The sequence below is a fragment of the Ciconia boyciana genome, chromosome 6 (genome assembly GCF_034638445.1).
Source record: "Ciconia boyciana chromosome 6, ASM3463844v1, whole genome shotgun sequence".
In the NCBI taxonomy this organism is placed as follows: domain Eukaryota; kingdom Metazoa; phylum Chordata; class Aves; order Ciconiiformes; family Ciconiidae; genus Ciconia; species Ciconia boyciana.
In genome coordinates, this window is record NC_132939.1 from 29,291,837 (window position 1) to 29,310,022 (window position 18,186).

Here is an 18,186-nt window from a genome sequence, read left to right on the forward strand (position 1 = left end):
CAGTGCTTATCTGCTAGACCTGTTTTTATTATTTGTTCTAGTACTATGTTATAGAGCTGGTTAGAAGTCTTTGCTTTCATCTATAAATGAAAATTGACATCAGCTTATTAAAACGGAGGAGCTGACAAACAGGTCAGGCAGGTACTCAAATAAAAACATTTTCTTGAAACGTTACAAATGTCGTTTGCAAGCTTTCTGTGCAATGTAGAGAGGTCCTTTATTCCATTCATTCTTAAATATTTAACAGGGAGCTGTTTGGGGTGGGTTTTGCTGAAACTACAGGAAGGATTATTCATTATGACAATTTGAAGACCAATAGGGTAGGCCAGTGATAAACTATTAGCTATTAAGCATTTGGTAGCATAGCAGAGTTCTTCCAATAAGTGCAAAGAACGTGTGGTTTAGGTTTTTTTCTGAGGCATTTTTGAAGAAAATATGCTTGGAACTCTGTTTCAGTCAGTCCTGTTCTAAAAAAAAAAAAAGACTCTTGTATCTAATATATGCTTAAGATGTTAGGAGAGAGAAAATTATGGATGGACTAGACATTAGGTTTGATATTGGGTGACCACTCAGTTTGTCGCTGTGTGCTCTGATCTGCTGGCATGCAGCTTATTTATTTGAAGCTGTGTGGAGACCAGCATGTTTCTGTTCCATGTTTATCTCTGAAGACTGACAGAATAAATAATATTATTCAAAAACTTTTTTAGCTTGTCTAACTACAAGTAAGGTCTACCTGTCCATGTAGAATATGACAATGTATCTCTTAATGAATTTGCACAGACCTTGCAGATGCGGTAGTATCTCTGTTGCACCATGTGCATTTGATACTTTCTAATCTGTGTATCATTTCTAATTGATACTCTGTTCTTTCTGACCTCCATGCAGCAAGAGGAAAAGATTTAGAGAAGAGGTAATTAGGACACTTGCTTCTATTCCTGTGCCTGAAATACGCATTCTGAACTGCTGCTTGTCACAGCAGGATGAGACAGGCTGGGTTATGACAGTTCTGCTTCTGCCAGTCATTCAGTTGTGTGCATCCCTAGGCTTGACTACACTACTCCTGCTTGAACAACTTTGGATTTAATCAGTGTTCTTGTGGTTAGTTTGACGTTTGGTCAACCTTGGGCATTGGGAGAGGGGGTCTAAAAGTTGAAATTGTCTTACTGTCTTCCTGCAAGATGAGGACCTCGGGGCAAAAGCATGGAAACTGTTGCCCTGGGCAAATGTACTTAATCACACCCATTTGCTTCCACCCAGGTTTTGTAGTGTGCACATCCTTTGTGGTTCCTAGCAAGTGCTATATGTTCCAGGATTGTCACTATGTTCCATTTATGGGACAGGAGCCTAAATCTGAGCTTCAGAGTCTAATGCTGCATTCTGCATTTTTTAAAGGGAGGAAAGTTTTGGGGGCATTGGGGAGAGAAAGACAATGCATTTTGGAATTATAGAATAACAGCATGTACAAATCATGCCACATCTATACAGTGGTGCCCAAGGGATTTCAGTAGATCTTTAATGTTATATTTTGTGTGTCTTGGTGAGAATGTGCTTCTGTGAAAGCTCATAGCCACATCAGGTGTTCATGGTGCAGATGCTGGGTTCTGTAACGTTTTAAGTACCTGTGTGGTCTGAATCAAATTACCTAGCCAAGGGACTGAAGATGAATTGCCTGCAATGAAATAGAAGGGATGCTCTGAACCATCTTCTGGTGGGTCTGTGGAACATGCGTGACTGAGTTGACTATGAACTGTTGTTCTGACGACTGATGAATAACAGTGACTGCAGGGCTTTGCAATAAGAAGTACCACCTTTGCAAAGGGATAAGCTGGATGCAGGTGTGGAGACAGATGGTTCCTTTATCTCTGGAGCAATGTGTGGCCATGACTACCCAAGAGCTCACCATCCCAACTGTTGTTAGCCTGGTGCATGTAACCAGTTTGGTGCTAGCCAAGTTACTACTGGGGCTACTGTGCTAGAGGTATATGTGTCCACAAGGTACCCTCGTTGAATATTGAAGACATTGTGTGGATGGTGTTCGTCAGTTGCAGTAGGTTAATTCTGGGGTTTTGCTCTTACTTTTATCCTGGCATCATTGCTTACGGTAAGAGAGTTCTTTCTGTTGCGAGTTGAAGCCTGGATGACTTCTACAACAACTTCAGTAACATCAGTGCAGATTAGACAGAAAGCCGCAATGCTGTACGAGCTGCTGTTTGTTTCTCTTGAAAGGTTTGTTGTTAGAAATGCTGGTGTAAGTCTGTGTATCCTTCTACACTCATTCTAAGGTTGTGAGGGGTTTGGTTGTGCCTTTTAACAGCTTCAGTGTGATAGTAGAAGATAACTCCAGGAACAGAAAAGTTATATCATAAATGCTTGGTACTAGTCTGGAGTTTAGTGAGGGATATCTGTTTAGGCCTTTATTTGCAAATATGCAGACTCAGTAGGAAACAACATAGCTGAAGATCTCATCAAGAGCTATGGGACAGAGGAAGGGGTGAACAGTGGTCATGCAGCCAGTGAGGAAATAATTCTCGAATAACAGTCAGCTTAGGAGGCTTTATGCCACTGTTATGAGGAAAGGGCTTGAAAGTTTGTATCTACTTACTGCACTTCAAGTTAGAGCACTCTAGTAAACCACAGGTTAGCAGAAAACCGTATGTGTTCCTCCTGTTTTGGGGGTGTCTTTTGTGAGTTTGTAGAGATTACAATGCTAAAAGTCTTTCTTCCCTGTGTGCTTTTATTTCATAATACTGCTTAATTAGGTCTCAAAGAATGAGTGGGTTCTCCAGTCCTGTGAGGCCTTTGCCATACATTTTTTCAAGCTTAAGAAGTTTGAAAAGGGCTGTGCTTTAATCTTCCTATACACAGCTGTACAGGTGTGTGCTTTGTAATTTTGACTTTTCTTGGAGACAGTTTCCTTCAGCTGTTAACAAGTAGAATAGTAAAGCTTTCCTTAAGGAAGAGAGGTGCTATTACTCCCCCCACCCCAAACAAAGTGCAAGTGCAAATCTGAATAGTGCAGGCTAATTGTACAGAGGCTAGCATGTCCAAAGAAGTAATGTGAACCAGCTGTGGACAAAATGGGTATAAAATTCAGTCTGCAAGTAGCTTCTTTAAATTGCAAACTAGCATGGGGATAACTTCTGGGGACTTGATTTATGTGGGATGAGAGTCTGCAGGAGCTCTGAAGTGGAGCAGGTTGCTCCAGAAATAGACTCATGGAGGTATTGGAATTGAATATGTGATTTTTATTTAATTTTTTTCACTGAATGAACTTTTCCTTTGTACCCAGGGAGCAGTTTTTGCTGAGAGAAATCCAGTCATAAGGCACTGTCTAATATCTAGAGAAGTCATTAAGCTTTTGTTAGGCAAGATGATACTTGCTGGCTGGTGATGCTAGAGCCATGCAAGGCACTCGTTGACCAAGTGTTTTATGGCTGTTGCCATCTCCAGCTGTTTGGGCCAGGCTTCCGAAATAAAACATTGCAAGTTTTCGCAGCCAGTAGCATCCCAAAGTTTTTGATTATGGAGAGTGCTTCTTCATTGGCATTTGGTATCTACTATCTCGATGTTGTCACTCAACAGTTCTTGCCATTTTTCAACACATGGATCCCTCAAAATACTTCTAGAGCAAATGTTAACTTGCAGCTTAAACTGAATTTGAACCTACTACAGGTAGACTTTTTTTTTCATAGTTACCAATAGTTACCTTTCTGTGAGCTCCTTTGAGCAGTACTCAGACAATAAAGGTGGATCAGGGGTCTGGTGGTATTTTGGCCCATGAAGCCTTCTTTCAGACAGCTCCTGGCAAAGCCCCTTCTGTAGCTTCAGAATGTGTTTCCTTTATTTGATTATCTCCTTTCCATTTTGCTGTTGACACCTTTAGTCTCCTCCTTGTGTCTAAAATGGTCCTTTAAATTTTCTAATTGCTGGGCTGTTGTCATTGTGAAAGTATTTGAGGCATTGGAATGACAGGTGCAGATCCCAAAAGGCAAGAAAAATAAAAAGGGCTTTCTGTTTACTATTTAGTTTTAACAGTAGTGGTAGAGAGCATTTTCCTCCTTGTTAGCTCTTGGAGTGCTGTCTCCAGAGTTCTCCTAGCTTTAAGAAACCCTGAAGACAGTAAATGCTGCCTTATCTGCATATCTGTGCTGCCTGCTGTTGTCTTCAGACAGGCTGAAAGTGCAGTTTGATGACTTGCCTGGAGGATTGCCTTTTGTTTTTCCTGTATGAATGGGGGAGAATGGATGAAAGTTTGTAAGCTGGGCTAATGTTATGTGCCTTGGTGCTCATAAGCTGTCATGTTGTCACGGTGTGTAAGTTTATCTGGCCTAGGAAAGGAGCACATAGGTAAGGGACCTCTTTTGCTTTGATGTCGTGGCTTGTAATTTGCCTTATGCCTATAAAAGACATATCCAGGAGGGAAGGATATGGCAAGGACAGGCTGGTAACCTTGGTTGTGCATCTCTGTTTGGTTTGATTAAAAAAAAAAAAAAAAAAAAAAGGCAGGGAGAATACCTATTTGCAAAATAAAATCTCAGTGGATAATGCATTTGGGTACTGTGTGAATAGAAGAAAATAGCAACTCTCTGAGCAGGAGAGGTAAGACAATTCTACTGCATTCTGCACTCTGAGCTCACTTCTTCCCCCTGCCCAATCTCATTTAATCTCCCTAGTGGAAATATGTTCCAGGTTTGCTGAGCTATAAATTATTTTCTTCAATCATTTTGTGTAGTTGCTGTTGTAGAAGCTGACTTCTAGATCTGGCTGATTTCTCATGTGTGGTTTTTTTGTTATTGGCAGTTGATTCTGGGTACTGTGGCTTAACTTGGACGACTTTGGGGAAATATGCAAGCTATTAGCACTGCGAACCTTTGAAGCAAGAGGAAAAATTGAAATGCTCTTCTGGCTACTTACTGTGAATGAACCATAAAGCTCTGTTGTTTGATAGTACTAAACAATAAGCAGAAAGCCATGTTGCAGCACACTTCTGCATGGGTTTATTAACTCGCAGTCTGTGGAACCATGGAGGGTTCCAGATGGTGGCCGAGGAGGCAGCAGTGAACAGAGGGGCTGTTTAGAGGAGGTGTTACAATCATGGAAAGCATGTGAGAAGCGTTGACTGGCTCTGCCTGACTGGAACGTGGAAGAGGGAACCTAGTGAAGCTGCAATAGAAGACAGATTTTGGAAAATATGGTTATTGTTTGCTGTTTGAGATGCATGGAGGTAAGGGAAACAGAGCAAATAAATGCTTCTGACTATAACTGTGTGTGCATTTTTACTTGATGTTACATGTAAACATGTTGCTGCCTTTCTGATCTCTGCTGGTGTGCTAGAGTGTGAGGGAAGGACTCAAGAGACTGGTTTGGACTGCATGTTGCCATGCACCTCATGGCTTTCCAGTTTTGTATTCTCCCGTCCCAGACCTGCTAATGTCTCTTATGTCTTCCTGTGCTGTAAGAAGAAACTTGATGTTGGTTAGTCTCTCTCTGAACAACACAGAGTGGTCACTCAGTGTCCAAATGACAACTAATGGTCCCTGAGCCTGCAGAGCAATCTGTGAGCCTAAGAGCCTTGCACTGACTACATCCTGGTTTTGATGATTTATTTGTCCTTAAGGCTTGCTTCTACCCTTGTCTTGTCCTGTAGTACCAGGAATGATGAGGCATTCATGAGGGATTGGGGTAGCTGAATAACCCCTGAAGCACCTGAGTTGGATGAGGAAGAATTTGGCTTTGTGACAGCACTGAAACTGGGAGGTGACAAACAGTTATTGTGACTTAAAAGATGTAGAGGTCACTTGCATAAACAAAAGTGAGATGAAGTGTAATCTCCAGGGTGAAATAGAAACCAAAGCAAAACTTCCTAGATTAGGGCAGATTTTTCTATTACTTTTTTTTTGTTCAAGAGGTTGTCACACAGCTCTCCTTTCAGTCCCATCTTCCTGGATCCAGGTTCTCTCTGCAATTCTGCTTGTGAGTCAAAGGCTGACAATACTGATCTGTAACACATGTATCTACAGCTATTAAACATTTTATTAACAACTGAAGTCTTGCTGTTTTTATCTGATCTTAACTTTTTTCATCTCAGCATGACCTCTCAAGGTCTTGATATAACTGTGGTGTATACTGTGGCTTTCTCTGTGCTTCTTCCTTGCTATACAGCATGCTGACGCATGGTATAACTCAGTGTTAGAACACTGAAGAGAAGTGGCAGAGCTCTGGGAAGGAGGCGCCTCTGCATCCATGGTTCAGAGGGTTCTGCTTCTCCCTGCTAAATGCTCAGTTTCACTTTCTCACTGTTGTGTTTTCACTGGTATGCTGGCAGTAGGTGAGCTCTTGAACAAATAATAAAAATGCACTTTTCTGTAATGCCTGGGAGATGATTCCTTAATGTTGAGGTTTGAGCAGATTCAGGCAGAGTAGAAGCTTGTTCTTAACTGATTTACATGGGCATAGTTAACCAGGAATATTATTAGGCAGCAGTATTGTAAAACTTCAATGTGGAAGCCAATAAAGACTTGAGAGCAAGCTCAGGCTGATACTAAGTCAGATGCTTTCTGTGCAGTTTCTCACCTATCCTATGAACCATAACAGACTGGGCTAACTGCATAGGGCATGGATTTCAATTTCAATTACCTACACCACTAGGTAGCTGTACTTTTACTTCAGAAAAGAAAACTTCTGCCTGGCCTTTGACAGATACTTTTTTGAATGCACAGCTGATGCTTAATGATGATGAAGTAGGTGGTAATATGAAAGGTACAGGGCTGGGTGTGAGAGTAATCGAAACCTGGGAAATTCTAAAGATATTAGTAGATCAGGTAGTAGCTTCTAACTACTTGGTGGAGTTTCATGTCGAGTATGTGAACATCAGGGTTCTCTGAAGATGGTGCCTAATCAGGCAGAAGTCATCAGATTTGATGGAATGATTACTGCCTGCAGGGATGGACTTGATTCATGCCCCGGGAAGGAGTGGGTGGGTAAGCCTGAAGTTTGTGTGTAGCTGCGGTCAAATCTAAAGATTTTCTTTTTTTCCAGTTGGAGTAGTTTTGAGTGCAAGATCTCAGTTATGCAAAGGAGTATTTGCTCATTTGAGTTAGTAGTATATTTTTAGTAGGCTGCGTGCTTGAATTGACGATGATGTGCATGAAAGATGAGTAATATACAGGTATGAAGAAAATAACAGTCTAAATATATATATATATATTTACTTAGAAAGTAATATATATATATATAATATATATATATATATTTACTTAGAAAGAAACTGTCTTATCCCTGAAGGTCTTGCTCCTGGAGAATTTCTAGGAGAGGTAGTGAAGTGCAAAATATTGTGAAGCCTTAAAATAATACACAGGCAATCCTTATCAGTTCTGTTCTGTGGCTTTACCCAGGTAGCTGGGACAATGCAAAAATTCTAATAAGAAACCACATTGTAAGGTAAATACTAGCTCTTCTCCTGGGACTTTGTTATTTAAAGTTGTTACCTGTGTGTATGTGGTGGTATAAGTCCTGTACTTGGAAAGTGCAGTCTAAGTTAATTGAGGATATGATGTTAAGAGAAAATTAAAATTAAGACTTGGCATTTGATTTTTTTTCTTTTTTTCCTGACTTCTGTTATTCTGATTTGATTCCAGCTTGTGTACATAAATGCAGGCGGTGGCACTACTGTCTATGAGTGAGTGCACTATTGGTTTGTTGCGTAAAAATACAGGTGGTGTGTACCCCTGGTAAAACTGAGATTTTGGAAAGACTGTCGTGTAATTGGTGTGCCTTCATGAAATCTAAAATCTGCTCTTGAATAAACTAGTTTTGGAAACACATCTGTTGCTTCTTCTGTTTAATAGTAGCAAACTGAAGCTAATCTTTACAAATATAGTTGGATGGTTGTTTAAAGTTATTTTCCTAGGAAAATGTTTTCAGTACCTCTTTTCTCCTAGCAGATATTGCAGACTGAAGTCTTCATTGTTTTTAAAAGGAGCGTCCTACTAACTGTTGGCTTGCACTGATAACTTATTTTATTTATTTTTTTTTAAGAAAAAACCCAAAACAACCGCACAACACCCCACCCCAAACCCCAAAAACCTTGTAAAATATTTTCATTTGATAAGTTTCCTATTGGCTTCCCCCCCCCTTGTATGATTGATTTGTTGCCATCGGGTATTGGGCTGTTTCTCAGTTGGTTTTACTCCAGTGTTTTGGGGGAGGGAGAAAAGAGTGATGTTTGTGTCTCATGATCCCTTTCTTGCTTCTTTCCTTGCAGTGGACTGTTGGAGGTTCTAAAAACAAAAAAAAGGGAAAAGCGGGTAAGGCAGAGAAGAAAGGAGCCATGAAGAAACAGATGAACAAAGCTGCCTCTTCAGGCAGCTCAGATAAAGACAGCTCGGCTGAGAGCTCAGCACCTGAAGAGGGTAGGATAACATGTGCATCTACTTACAGTGTAATTCCAAGTGACCTTACCCCTTTGTGCACAATGAAGAGTAATGTTAAATGGTGATGTTAAAGACTACCTTCAAAGAGTTTCCTTTGTGTTACCGGTAGTCTGAATGACTCTTAAACTTGCCATGGCTTGAAGCGCATATAATTCAGTATAACATTGCTGTAAGCACTCCATTACAAACACAACACTAAATACTGTTTCAACTGAAGAATGTATGACATGTTTCATTACTTGACATTCTCCTGGAAAATTCTTCCTTCTAGCATGTCCCATCTGTAGTGTGGGTAGCATTTTCTTTTATTCCCATTGATGTATTTTCCCTTCCCATACTTCTTGTGATGACAAAGGGAGAGGTATATAGTGTTGTGTGATGCAAATAGGAGCTTATCTTGCCTGCATTTGTCCTGAATTGTAATTCTTGCACTTTTATACTGACATGGAAGAACAAAAATACTTTGCCAGAATTTTTTTACAAGAATAATGAATCTCTTCCAATGCTGGGCAGACTTCCTGTGTGTTTTCCTGTTTTCATCATGCCTATGAAGGTTTGCAGGTGGTTAGTTGTGATTTAATTTGATACTAAAAAAAAAGTTAAGAAAGAATATGAAGGAGCCTACAGTTTTAAGTATATTAAACACAGCGGAGACAGACAAAGCATGAAGTGACTGAACCTGTATATATCAGTGCATACAAATTAAGATTTTTCACAGTGTAAGCTTGTAAAGCTGGAAATTTTCAGAAATAATGAGACTAGGATGAAAGTGAAAGAAAGAGTCCTAATGTCTGCTTTTGTGATTTGGTGTAATGTAGTTGATTAGGTGAGATAATCAAAGCATTTGGACTTGGATCAAGTTTAAAGGTGGTGTTACCCAATATTATTGGGGAGTCAGCTGTTCCCTAAGTCCATGTGTAACTGGGAGGGCTTGTTACAGTAACGGAGCTAGCATCATGGCCTTGCTAGTCCTGACGGTAGTGTGTTTCAACTTTTGTCTTGTGATGTAGCAATTCATAGTGTTGCAGTCTTCAAATGACGAATTTTGGTTCTTCGGGTTGCTATAATGAGGAGTATTGGTGGTTAATAGTGGCATTTGAGGTGTGCACACACACTTACAAAGTTATGGATGTACAAGCAACTTCTCAGGGACATAAGTGTATAGGCATAGAAATCTAACCTTAAGACCCTAACACACTAACCAAAAGGTCTCCTAAAATTTGCTTGTTCTACTAAGAAGTTTTACGTATAATCCAATTTGTGTTCACATGTAGTACTGCTCATTTTATAATTTTTTAGCATGCATATCTTACAGTAATAAAGTATTTCCTCCTGGGTTTAGTTTTCATGATATGCATGCTTTTAGTATAGTGGAAGAAGAGTGTAAAATTCATTCTTGATATCCTTTGCTAACATGCTACAATGAAGCGATTGGGCTTTGCCCTAGTTGAATCTCACTGCCTTGTGTTTTTGTTTTAGGAGAAGTCTCTGACTCGGAAAGCAACAGCTCCTCATCTAGCTCAGATTCAGATTCTTCATCTGAAGATGAGGAATTCCATGATGGCTATGGAGAAGATCTGATGGGAGATGAAGAAGACCGAGCTCGACTGGAACAAATGACAGAAAAGGAGAGAGAACAGGAGCTGTTCAACCGGATAGAGAAGAGAGAAGTGCTAAAGAGAAGGTGAATTTTATATCTGTTGATATTTGGTAGCAAATTCATACAAGCTGTATGGAGAGTATGCTGACTGTGCTCTCATCTTTGGGGTGCAAACATTCAGCACTATAAAGTGAATTAAGCTTCATTGTAGATTTTTTGTGTAAACTGTCCTTGTAGCTAGTTGAGAAGCACACAATATGAATTCTGCATGTTCTTGTAAAAGTCCAGTTTCTGAAAGTTTCTCAGCTGTTGAATACACGTGGTTCTGTCAGCTACCATTGTAGCCATATTACTGCTTCGCACACTAGATGCCAGACAGTCAGAAGGACTGCTTTCTCTTCTGTCTTTTTTGTATTAGCTGTCACACGTTGATACTTTGGAAAAAGGCAAACAAATGTAAGGTGTATATGAGCTTCTGGAATTTTTCAGAAAACAATGATGAAGCACAGAGCAGTGTTAGGGTTCCCTCTGTATGGGTGTTAAGCTGGTTGAGGCCCTAATAGAAGAGAGAGATACTGAAATAATGAGGAGTGGTGTTGGATATGTCATTTTCAAGGGATTGTTTGTGGATTTTTATCTTAGGTGTTGTGGTTTTGTTTGTTTGTTACTGTAACATTGCCCTGTCAGGCAGCTTTCTTATAGTAAAGGTGTTTTTCTTCTCATGTGTCTAACAGAAAAGATTTAGGATGTGTGAGGCAAGTTTTTCCAGTTTCTTCCCTCTTCAGTGACTTCTCTCTTTTTCTCACTTGCTGAGAAATTTCGCTAGAGGACTGTCACATGTTGAGTAAATCATGTCAATACAAGCTACTGTCAGACTGTCCATTTGTCCAAGCCATAGTTAAGATCACTGCCTGTCTGTCTGTGGTTTTAATGCTACTTTCAATGTCTTCTCTAGTTTGTTGCTCTTCTCAAAGGGATCAAAAAGAGTGAAAGATTGGATTTAGATCAGGTAGAAGGACACCATATTTTTTAACTTCATTCACTGTTCCATGGTAACTGAATGTCTTTCTTTTAGAATGAATGCTGAAGAATACTTGATAAGAACAAGCTAAACAATCTAAGCTTGAGTTACTGATTTAATCTTAAACAAGTCTGTCCTGTTCTATGTAAAGGGGTTGGCAGGTAGAACTAAGGGGGTAGTGGTGGTGGGGTAGTTATTTAACTTTATGGTAAGTTGAATCTTTCAAAATGCTGTCTAGCTCTTTGTATGTACATTGTGTTGTGAGTTCATTGGGATTACAGCAGAAATTGCATGTGATACAATGCCTGTGCCCTGTGTGTTATGCTTCATGTTAAAGGCATGAATCTCCTTTAACATGATGCTATGAGCTCATCTGGCACTTCAGTTTCTTGTCTACAAAATCCAAGCGTAAAGGACTGAAGAAGAATGGACTGTGTAATATGTATGTGGATAACACATTTTGAATTTCAGTTATTGGAAGTTAAGTAATTTTTTTTTCTTGTGTTTGTCCGTATGCACACTTCACTAAAGCAATGACCAGTCAGTCCATGGTGCAGTGGAATCTCGGTCACAGGACAGTTCCAGCGAAATCACGACTCTTCTGAATACAGTAGCTGAAAATAAGATTTCAGGGTGACATATTTCGTGAAGGTAGAAATGGAAGTGCCTACATTGGACTGCAGAAACTGCCTGAGTCTGCTGAAGGAGGAGTCACTGTGACTTCTTTGCAGATGTTGTTATACAGACCAGTGCCAGTAGAAAGGTGGAGTCTAAGCATGAAAAAGTTAGCAGGATAGTGGCTTTAAACAACCAAGTTTTTAGCTCTTGAGATGCAAATGGTGTGAAATAGCCAGTTGTTTTTAGAATTGGAGGCAGCATGCAATGGTCACTACGCTGGCAAAGACGAAGATGGACTAAGGACAGATTTCTGGGGAGTAGCCATTACTGTGTAGTCTCCTCAGCCCTTTAGGTTAGCTGTCTGTAAGCCTACACTTTTCTATGCTCAGCGTTTCTTCACCTTATTTTTCTTGGCGAAGGGAATGGGGGACAGGGTAGCATTAGAGAGTTATCCATCTGGAGCAAGAAGTGGAAGTGTTCCTTACAGCCTACTGACAAGTTAAGCTGAGATAGCATCTGAACGGTACTGTGCTCGCTCAGGAAGAGAGCATTCTTTCATACATTCCTTTTGTTTCAATATCTGCTACTAGATTTGAAATCAAGAAGAAACTAAAAACAGCAAAAAAGAAAGAAAAGAAGGAGAAAAAGAAAAAGCAAGAGGAAGAGCAGGAGAAGAAAAAACTCACACAGATCCAGGAATCCCAGGTAGGAAATGAAACTGTGCTTGGTAACAAACCCTTTTCCCTTGGCAACAGGAGATAGGATGCTGCCTCTCTCTGCCCCTAATGTTTTCCCTTAATGTCAAACAGTGTGGTAAGCAGGTCAGAATTTAGTTCATTTATATGCTCAAGCTATCTTTAGCCTTTCCAGTTCATTTAAAGAAATTAACGTCTTTGGCCTGCTGAAGGGTGCACTGATAACTCCTTTTAATGAAAAATGCAAAGTTGCAGCTATATCTAGAGTTGCTGTGATAGTCCTCCCGTATGAGAACAGGAAAGCAACATTTTGCAGTTCCTTCAGCCAAACTTCTGTCATTCAGTCTGAAACATGACATATGCAGTCTTTCTTGCAAGTGAAAGTTTGAGAGAGCAGGCCAGAAACTGCTCAGCTGTTGTCTTAATTATTTTGCATGCACATACAATGGAAAGAATGCTTAGTTTCTACTGGTAGAGGTGTGAAGGAAAAGCTTGAATGCTAGGAGGAACAGAAGTAGTTCTATTGTTTTTCCACCTCCAGCAGAAAGAGGATAATACCAGTTTTTGGGGTGAGGCCTCTGTAACTGAACTGTAGTTTCAAATGGCTGAATTGGCTGTAGTTTCAAATGGTTAAGACCCCACCTTTAACTGTTTATAGAGTCAGGGCAGATAGGCTCCCAGAATGGGATGGGATTCATCTTCCCTAACTTTAGCCATCTAAGAACTAGTTGATTGTTCGCACTTGTTGTCACTTCTGTCTTTGTGCAATGGAGGAGGGCATCTCCAGCTAGCAATTCACTCCATGTTATTTTCTAGTGAAACAGATGTTTAACACTTAAATTAGGTGAGATGAGTTTTCCCTTAGGCACATGTTAAGTGGAGCGAATCTCATCTCCCTACCCCTCTCAATTCCATATATGTATGTGTGTATATATACTTGTATAGTCCATATATATGTAGTCCATAATGTGTAGACTAATATACATATATGTATATATATAAGGATCTTATGCAGAGTTCTTTTACAGTGCCTTCCAGAAATTACTTTGACTTACTTCAAATGACTGGCTCTTATGCTTATTATAGAAGCTGCTTTCTGTGCTACCTGGTATTCCAGATAGACCTGTTAGAAATGAAAAACATTAGAAGACTTACAACATTTGAGATTTGGATCTGTATTGCAGACTTTACATACAACTTTGTTTCTGCTTTAAGTATTTTTTTTAACATAACTTTTCTCTTTGCTACTGAATGAGGACAAGTGCCTTGTTTTGGCCTTGCAGAAGGAGAAGCAAATGAGAAGGATATTCATCCAGCTTTTCCTCATTACTTGTTAGTTGCAGAATTACTTCCATTTTATTTCTCTAGTCCTTTTTTAACTTTAAGGAGGAGTTTTGAGACTAAAACTTGGTGGCAGAAATATTGAAGTGTAAATATATTCATTATTTTTGATACGAAGTAGAAAAAAGAAATATGCTTCAGCTTGATTTCCCTCTCCCTAGCCTCTGTAAAAATGAACTTGAAAAAAAACTGATTTCAAAATGGAGTTTGTTAGTCGTTTCTATTTGAAAAGTTTTCAAAGTGTGCAAACAATCTTTGTTTTAATGCATTTCAATTTATGGGTTGCACTTGGTGTTGAGGGACTTTCTGTGCATGTTTTTAGGTTATGTCACATAACAAAGAGCGGCGATCAAAGCGGGATGAGAAGCTAGACAAGAAATCTCAGGCAATGGAGGAGCTAAAAGCAGAAAGAGAGAAAAGGAAGAACAGAACAGGTATGAAAGTGTGTTGCTATTGCTACAATTTTTGAGGTATTATTACAGCTTTTTGCAAGTGCTACTTCCTGTTTCTAATTAATGCAACAATCCTATGCCTTGGAGTGAATGAATTCCGTGTCTGTGTTTTCCTTGGTCTTTTGCCCAACATGCCCACCTAGGGTATTTTTTGGCACCACTGATGCCCTATTCCTCCCCCCCACCCCTCCTTGGAATGGAAAACAGAGCAAACTTTCATCGCAGTCCATTGAATGGCACTTAGTAATGTTTAGTTCATGTATTTGAATTGGTCACTTACGTTCAGTTATTTAATCTCTGAACCATCCAAACTGTATTTATTGTACTTGTGCTACTTTGTCTACATTTGCTTGTTTCTTCACTGGCACATCATCTTGTCCGTCTTGCCACAGACTTTTGATGCAACCGTTTTTGTTACTCTACTGGGTTTTATTGTGCTCCTGTGGTGGGTTGACCCTGGCTGGATGCCAGGTGCCCACCAAAGCCACTCTATCACTCCCCTCCTCAGCTGGACAAGGGAGAGAAAATATAACAAAAGGCTCATCAGTCGAGATAACGACAGAGAGATCACTCAACAATTACTGTCATGGGCAAAACAGACTCGACTTGGGGAAATTAGTTTAATTTATAACCAATCAAAATCAGAGTAGGATAATGAGAAAACAATAACCTAAATCTTAAAACACCTTCCTCCCAGGCTTAACTTTACTCCCAAGTTCTCTCAGGAGCGCAGGGGGGACGGGGAATGGGGGTTGTGGTCAGTTCATCACACATTTTCTGCTGCTCCTTCCTCCTCAGGGGGAGGACTACTCACACTTTTCCCCTGCTCCAGCATGGGGTCCCTCCTATGGGAGACAGTTCTCCACAAACTTCTCCAACCTGAGTCCTTTGCATGGGCTAAAGTTCTTCACAAACTGCCCCAGCGTGGGTCCCTTCCACAGGGTGCAGTCCTTCAGGAACAGGCTGCTCCAGCATGGGTCCACCACGGGGTCACAAGTCCTGCCAGCAAGCCTGCTCCAATGTGGGCTCCTCTCTCCAAGGGTCCACAGGTCCTGTCAGGAGCCTGCTCCAGCATGGGCTTCCCACGGGGTCACAGCCTCCTTCAGGCATCCATCTGCTTCGGCGTGGGGCCCTTCATGGGCTGCAGGTGGATATCTGCTCCACTGTGGACCTCCACAGGCTGTAGGGGAGCAGCCTGCTGCAGCATGGTCTTCACCGTGGGCTGCAGGGGAATCTCTGCTCTGGCGCCTGGAGCACCTCCTCCCCCTCCTTCTTCACTGACCTTGGTGTCTGCAGAGTTGTTCCTTTCACATATTCTCACTCCTCTCTTCTGCTACAGTTGCACAGGTTGTTGTTTTTTTTTCCTTTCTTAAATATGTTATCACGGAGGCGCTACCACCATCAATGATTGGGTCAGCCTTGGCCAGCAGCAGGTCTGTCTTGGAGCCGGCTGGCATTGGCTCTGTCCGGCATAGGGGAAGCTGCTAGCAGCTTCTCACAGAAGCCACCCCTTCTGTAGCCCCCCCCGCTACCAAAACCTTGCCACGCAAACCCAATACAGCTCCTCTCCAAACATGAGATTTTTTTTTTTTCCCCTTGCAAAATAACAATGAGTTATCTCATCATAATAGTTTTATCTTGTATATCCAGTTGTTATGCCCATCTTGTGTTGGTACGTGCAGTCAAGTTGGGAGACTGAAGATAAGTACAACTGAGATTTAAGATTCTTTTCAATACTTTGATTTCTTTCTTTGAATATATAAAATGGAGTGCTTAGCTTATTAGTGGATTTGAACATGTGGCACTTAGCTGTTAATTTTACACTGGATATATCTGCCTCATTTTTTAAACAATAAAGTTTCAGCTTTAAAAGGAAGCTTTAATAAAAAATTTACAGCTTGTTTTTCCTTGTTCTCTCTCCTCCTTCCCCCAGCTGAATTGCTTGCAAAAAAACAGCCATTAAAAACTAGTGAAGTATACTCTGATGATGAAGAGGAGGAGGAGGATGATAAGTCTAGTGAGAAAAGTGATCGCTCATCCAGATCCTCATCCTCTGATGAAGAAGAAGAGTAAGTAGTAAACATTGGACTATGGTTACTTTTAAGTGTGTGTTCAAAAACAGAGATCCACTTTATGTAGACACATGCTGTTTTAGAGGATTGTTTGGGGGCAGTTCAGTGTCTTTAAAGTGGTTTTGCCTCTGGGCACACTTGTGTTGCTCAGATTTGAGTCCTTGGCTTCTATATCATGGTGCATGGGACTGACTTACCTTGGATGGGTTTGCAATTTCAGTTCCCTGCTGTTACCTCTAGACCCATTTACACTGTGGTTTATGGATTTATTTAGGCCTACAGTTTAGCAGCTGCAGAACCCTGGCATACTAGCAGGGGAGAGAGATGTGCTGGCTTATCTTAAAGCATTGGCCTATAAACTGCCTTGGTGTGTGAGTCTTTCTGCTTCTGGTAGCAGGGGCAGTGGGTAGCAAGTCTGGGACTTTGCATTAAGCCTTTCTCATGAATGCTAAATTCACATATCTACAGTCAACTAGTGCGTGATGAATCATTCCGTTTACTAGTAATTTAAATAGTTAGCACTCATGCTGCACATTGCTCAGGACCCCTTTTTTGGTGATTATATCTCTACTTTTTTTCTTTATTCCTTTTCACCTTTCCCAAATCAGGAAAGAAGAAATTCCTCCTAAGTCCCAGCCAGTGTCCTTGCCTGAAGAACTGAACCGAGTACGGTTATCACGACACAAGCTGGAACGCTGGTGTCATATGCCCTTCTTTGCCAAGACAGTCACTGGCTGCTTTGTCCGTATTGGCATTGGAAATCACAATAGCAAACCTGTTTATCGGGTGAGTTTAGTTCCGAGGGATTTAGTTCTTTTTATAGTGCTGTAATATAATATTTGCAGCTTAGTAATTCTCAGGTACCTGTGACTGAGTGATTAACATAAGATTGCTTACAACCAGAAAAAGTAATTGCTGCCAAAGAAGTGGAGGAGACTGGTTTAAAAATAAATAAACCTATGGGACCAGCTAGGTGAAGAGATATGCTTAGTGAGAGAGAGGGAGCACTAACAAAGCCTGTTCTTCCAGCTTTGGTTCATGCTGTCTTGTCTCATCATTTGTGTTTCACACTAGAGTTTAGGACTCTGCTTTGACCAAGTAAGGATGAGTAACATTCACTCCTTATTTCTGGGAATGTTCCCAAGTTATTGTGTGGTCTCAGTTCTTTTTTTACAAAGTGTTTCTAGTATATCACCGTGCCTCAGAAGAGAAGGTGATTGAGAACACATTTTCGTTTTCTTGTTTCATTGCTATAACTGCACAATTATAGGATGCAATAATATTCTCTAAAATTGCATTAAAAAGGTCTCCAGAGGGGCTGTGTTTAGTATGTGAGCAGCACTGGTGTATTTCATTTGGGACATACATTAACCCAAACCAGAAAAGGAAATAGAAAAAGTAGAAAAGTGTACATCATTTGGTCAGGAAGGCCAAACTGAGAAGATAGAAAAACTGCACCAAGCATCCAGATGGTATAATTTGTCAACTCAAAAATGATGCATGAAGCAACTAATTCAGTACCTCATAATGTATACTGAAGAGGCTTGCTTTCCTTGATCTAGTTAGAATTGTTAGATTACGGTTTTTGATCTCTAGTGAAAAGGCTTGAATATGCCAGATATATTCCAGGAACACAACAAAACCCCTCTTGCATCCTTCCTCTTGTGTATTTTACTCTGTGATATAGGTTGCTGAAATAACTGGTGTGGTAGAGACTGCAAAGGTTTACCAGCTTGGCGGTACCCGGACAAACAAAGGACTACAGTTGCGGTAAGATACCAAAGTAATCCACATCAGTTCATGAATCGGTGTCCTTTTCATAGCAAATAAAGTTCTGTGTGTGGTTTAGAGATGAGAGGTAAAAAGCAGACTGGGCCTTGCCATGCTGCTTACTGCTAGAATGTTGGGGTTGGGTTTGTTTGGTTTTCTTTTTCCCCACCTTGGGCATAATGGAA

The 18,186-nt window shown here is 40.6% G+C and overlaps 1 protein-coding gene across 1 annotated transcript in view; it reads left to right on the top strand.

Annotated features, from left to right (window-relative positions):
• Positions 1–18,186, top strand: part of RTF1 (RTF1 homolog, Paf1/RNA polymerase II complex component) — a 32,513-nt gene that overhangs the window by 3,685 nt on the left and 10,642 nt on the right. Inside the window, 7 exon segments of the mRNA XM_072864670.1 lie at positions 8,264–8,411; positions 9,912–10,116; positions 12,262–12,376; positions 14,030–14,141; positions 16,093–16,228; positions 16,840–17,017; positions 17,919–18,001. Of these exon segments, the coding sequence (XP_072720771.1) occupies positions 8,264–8,411; positions 9,912–10,116; positions 12,262–12,376; positions 14,030–14,141; positions 16,093–16,228; positions 16,840–17,017; positions 17,919–18,001 (977 nt within the window).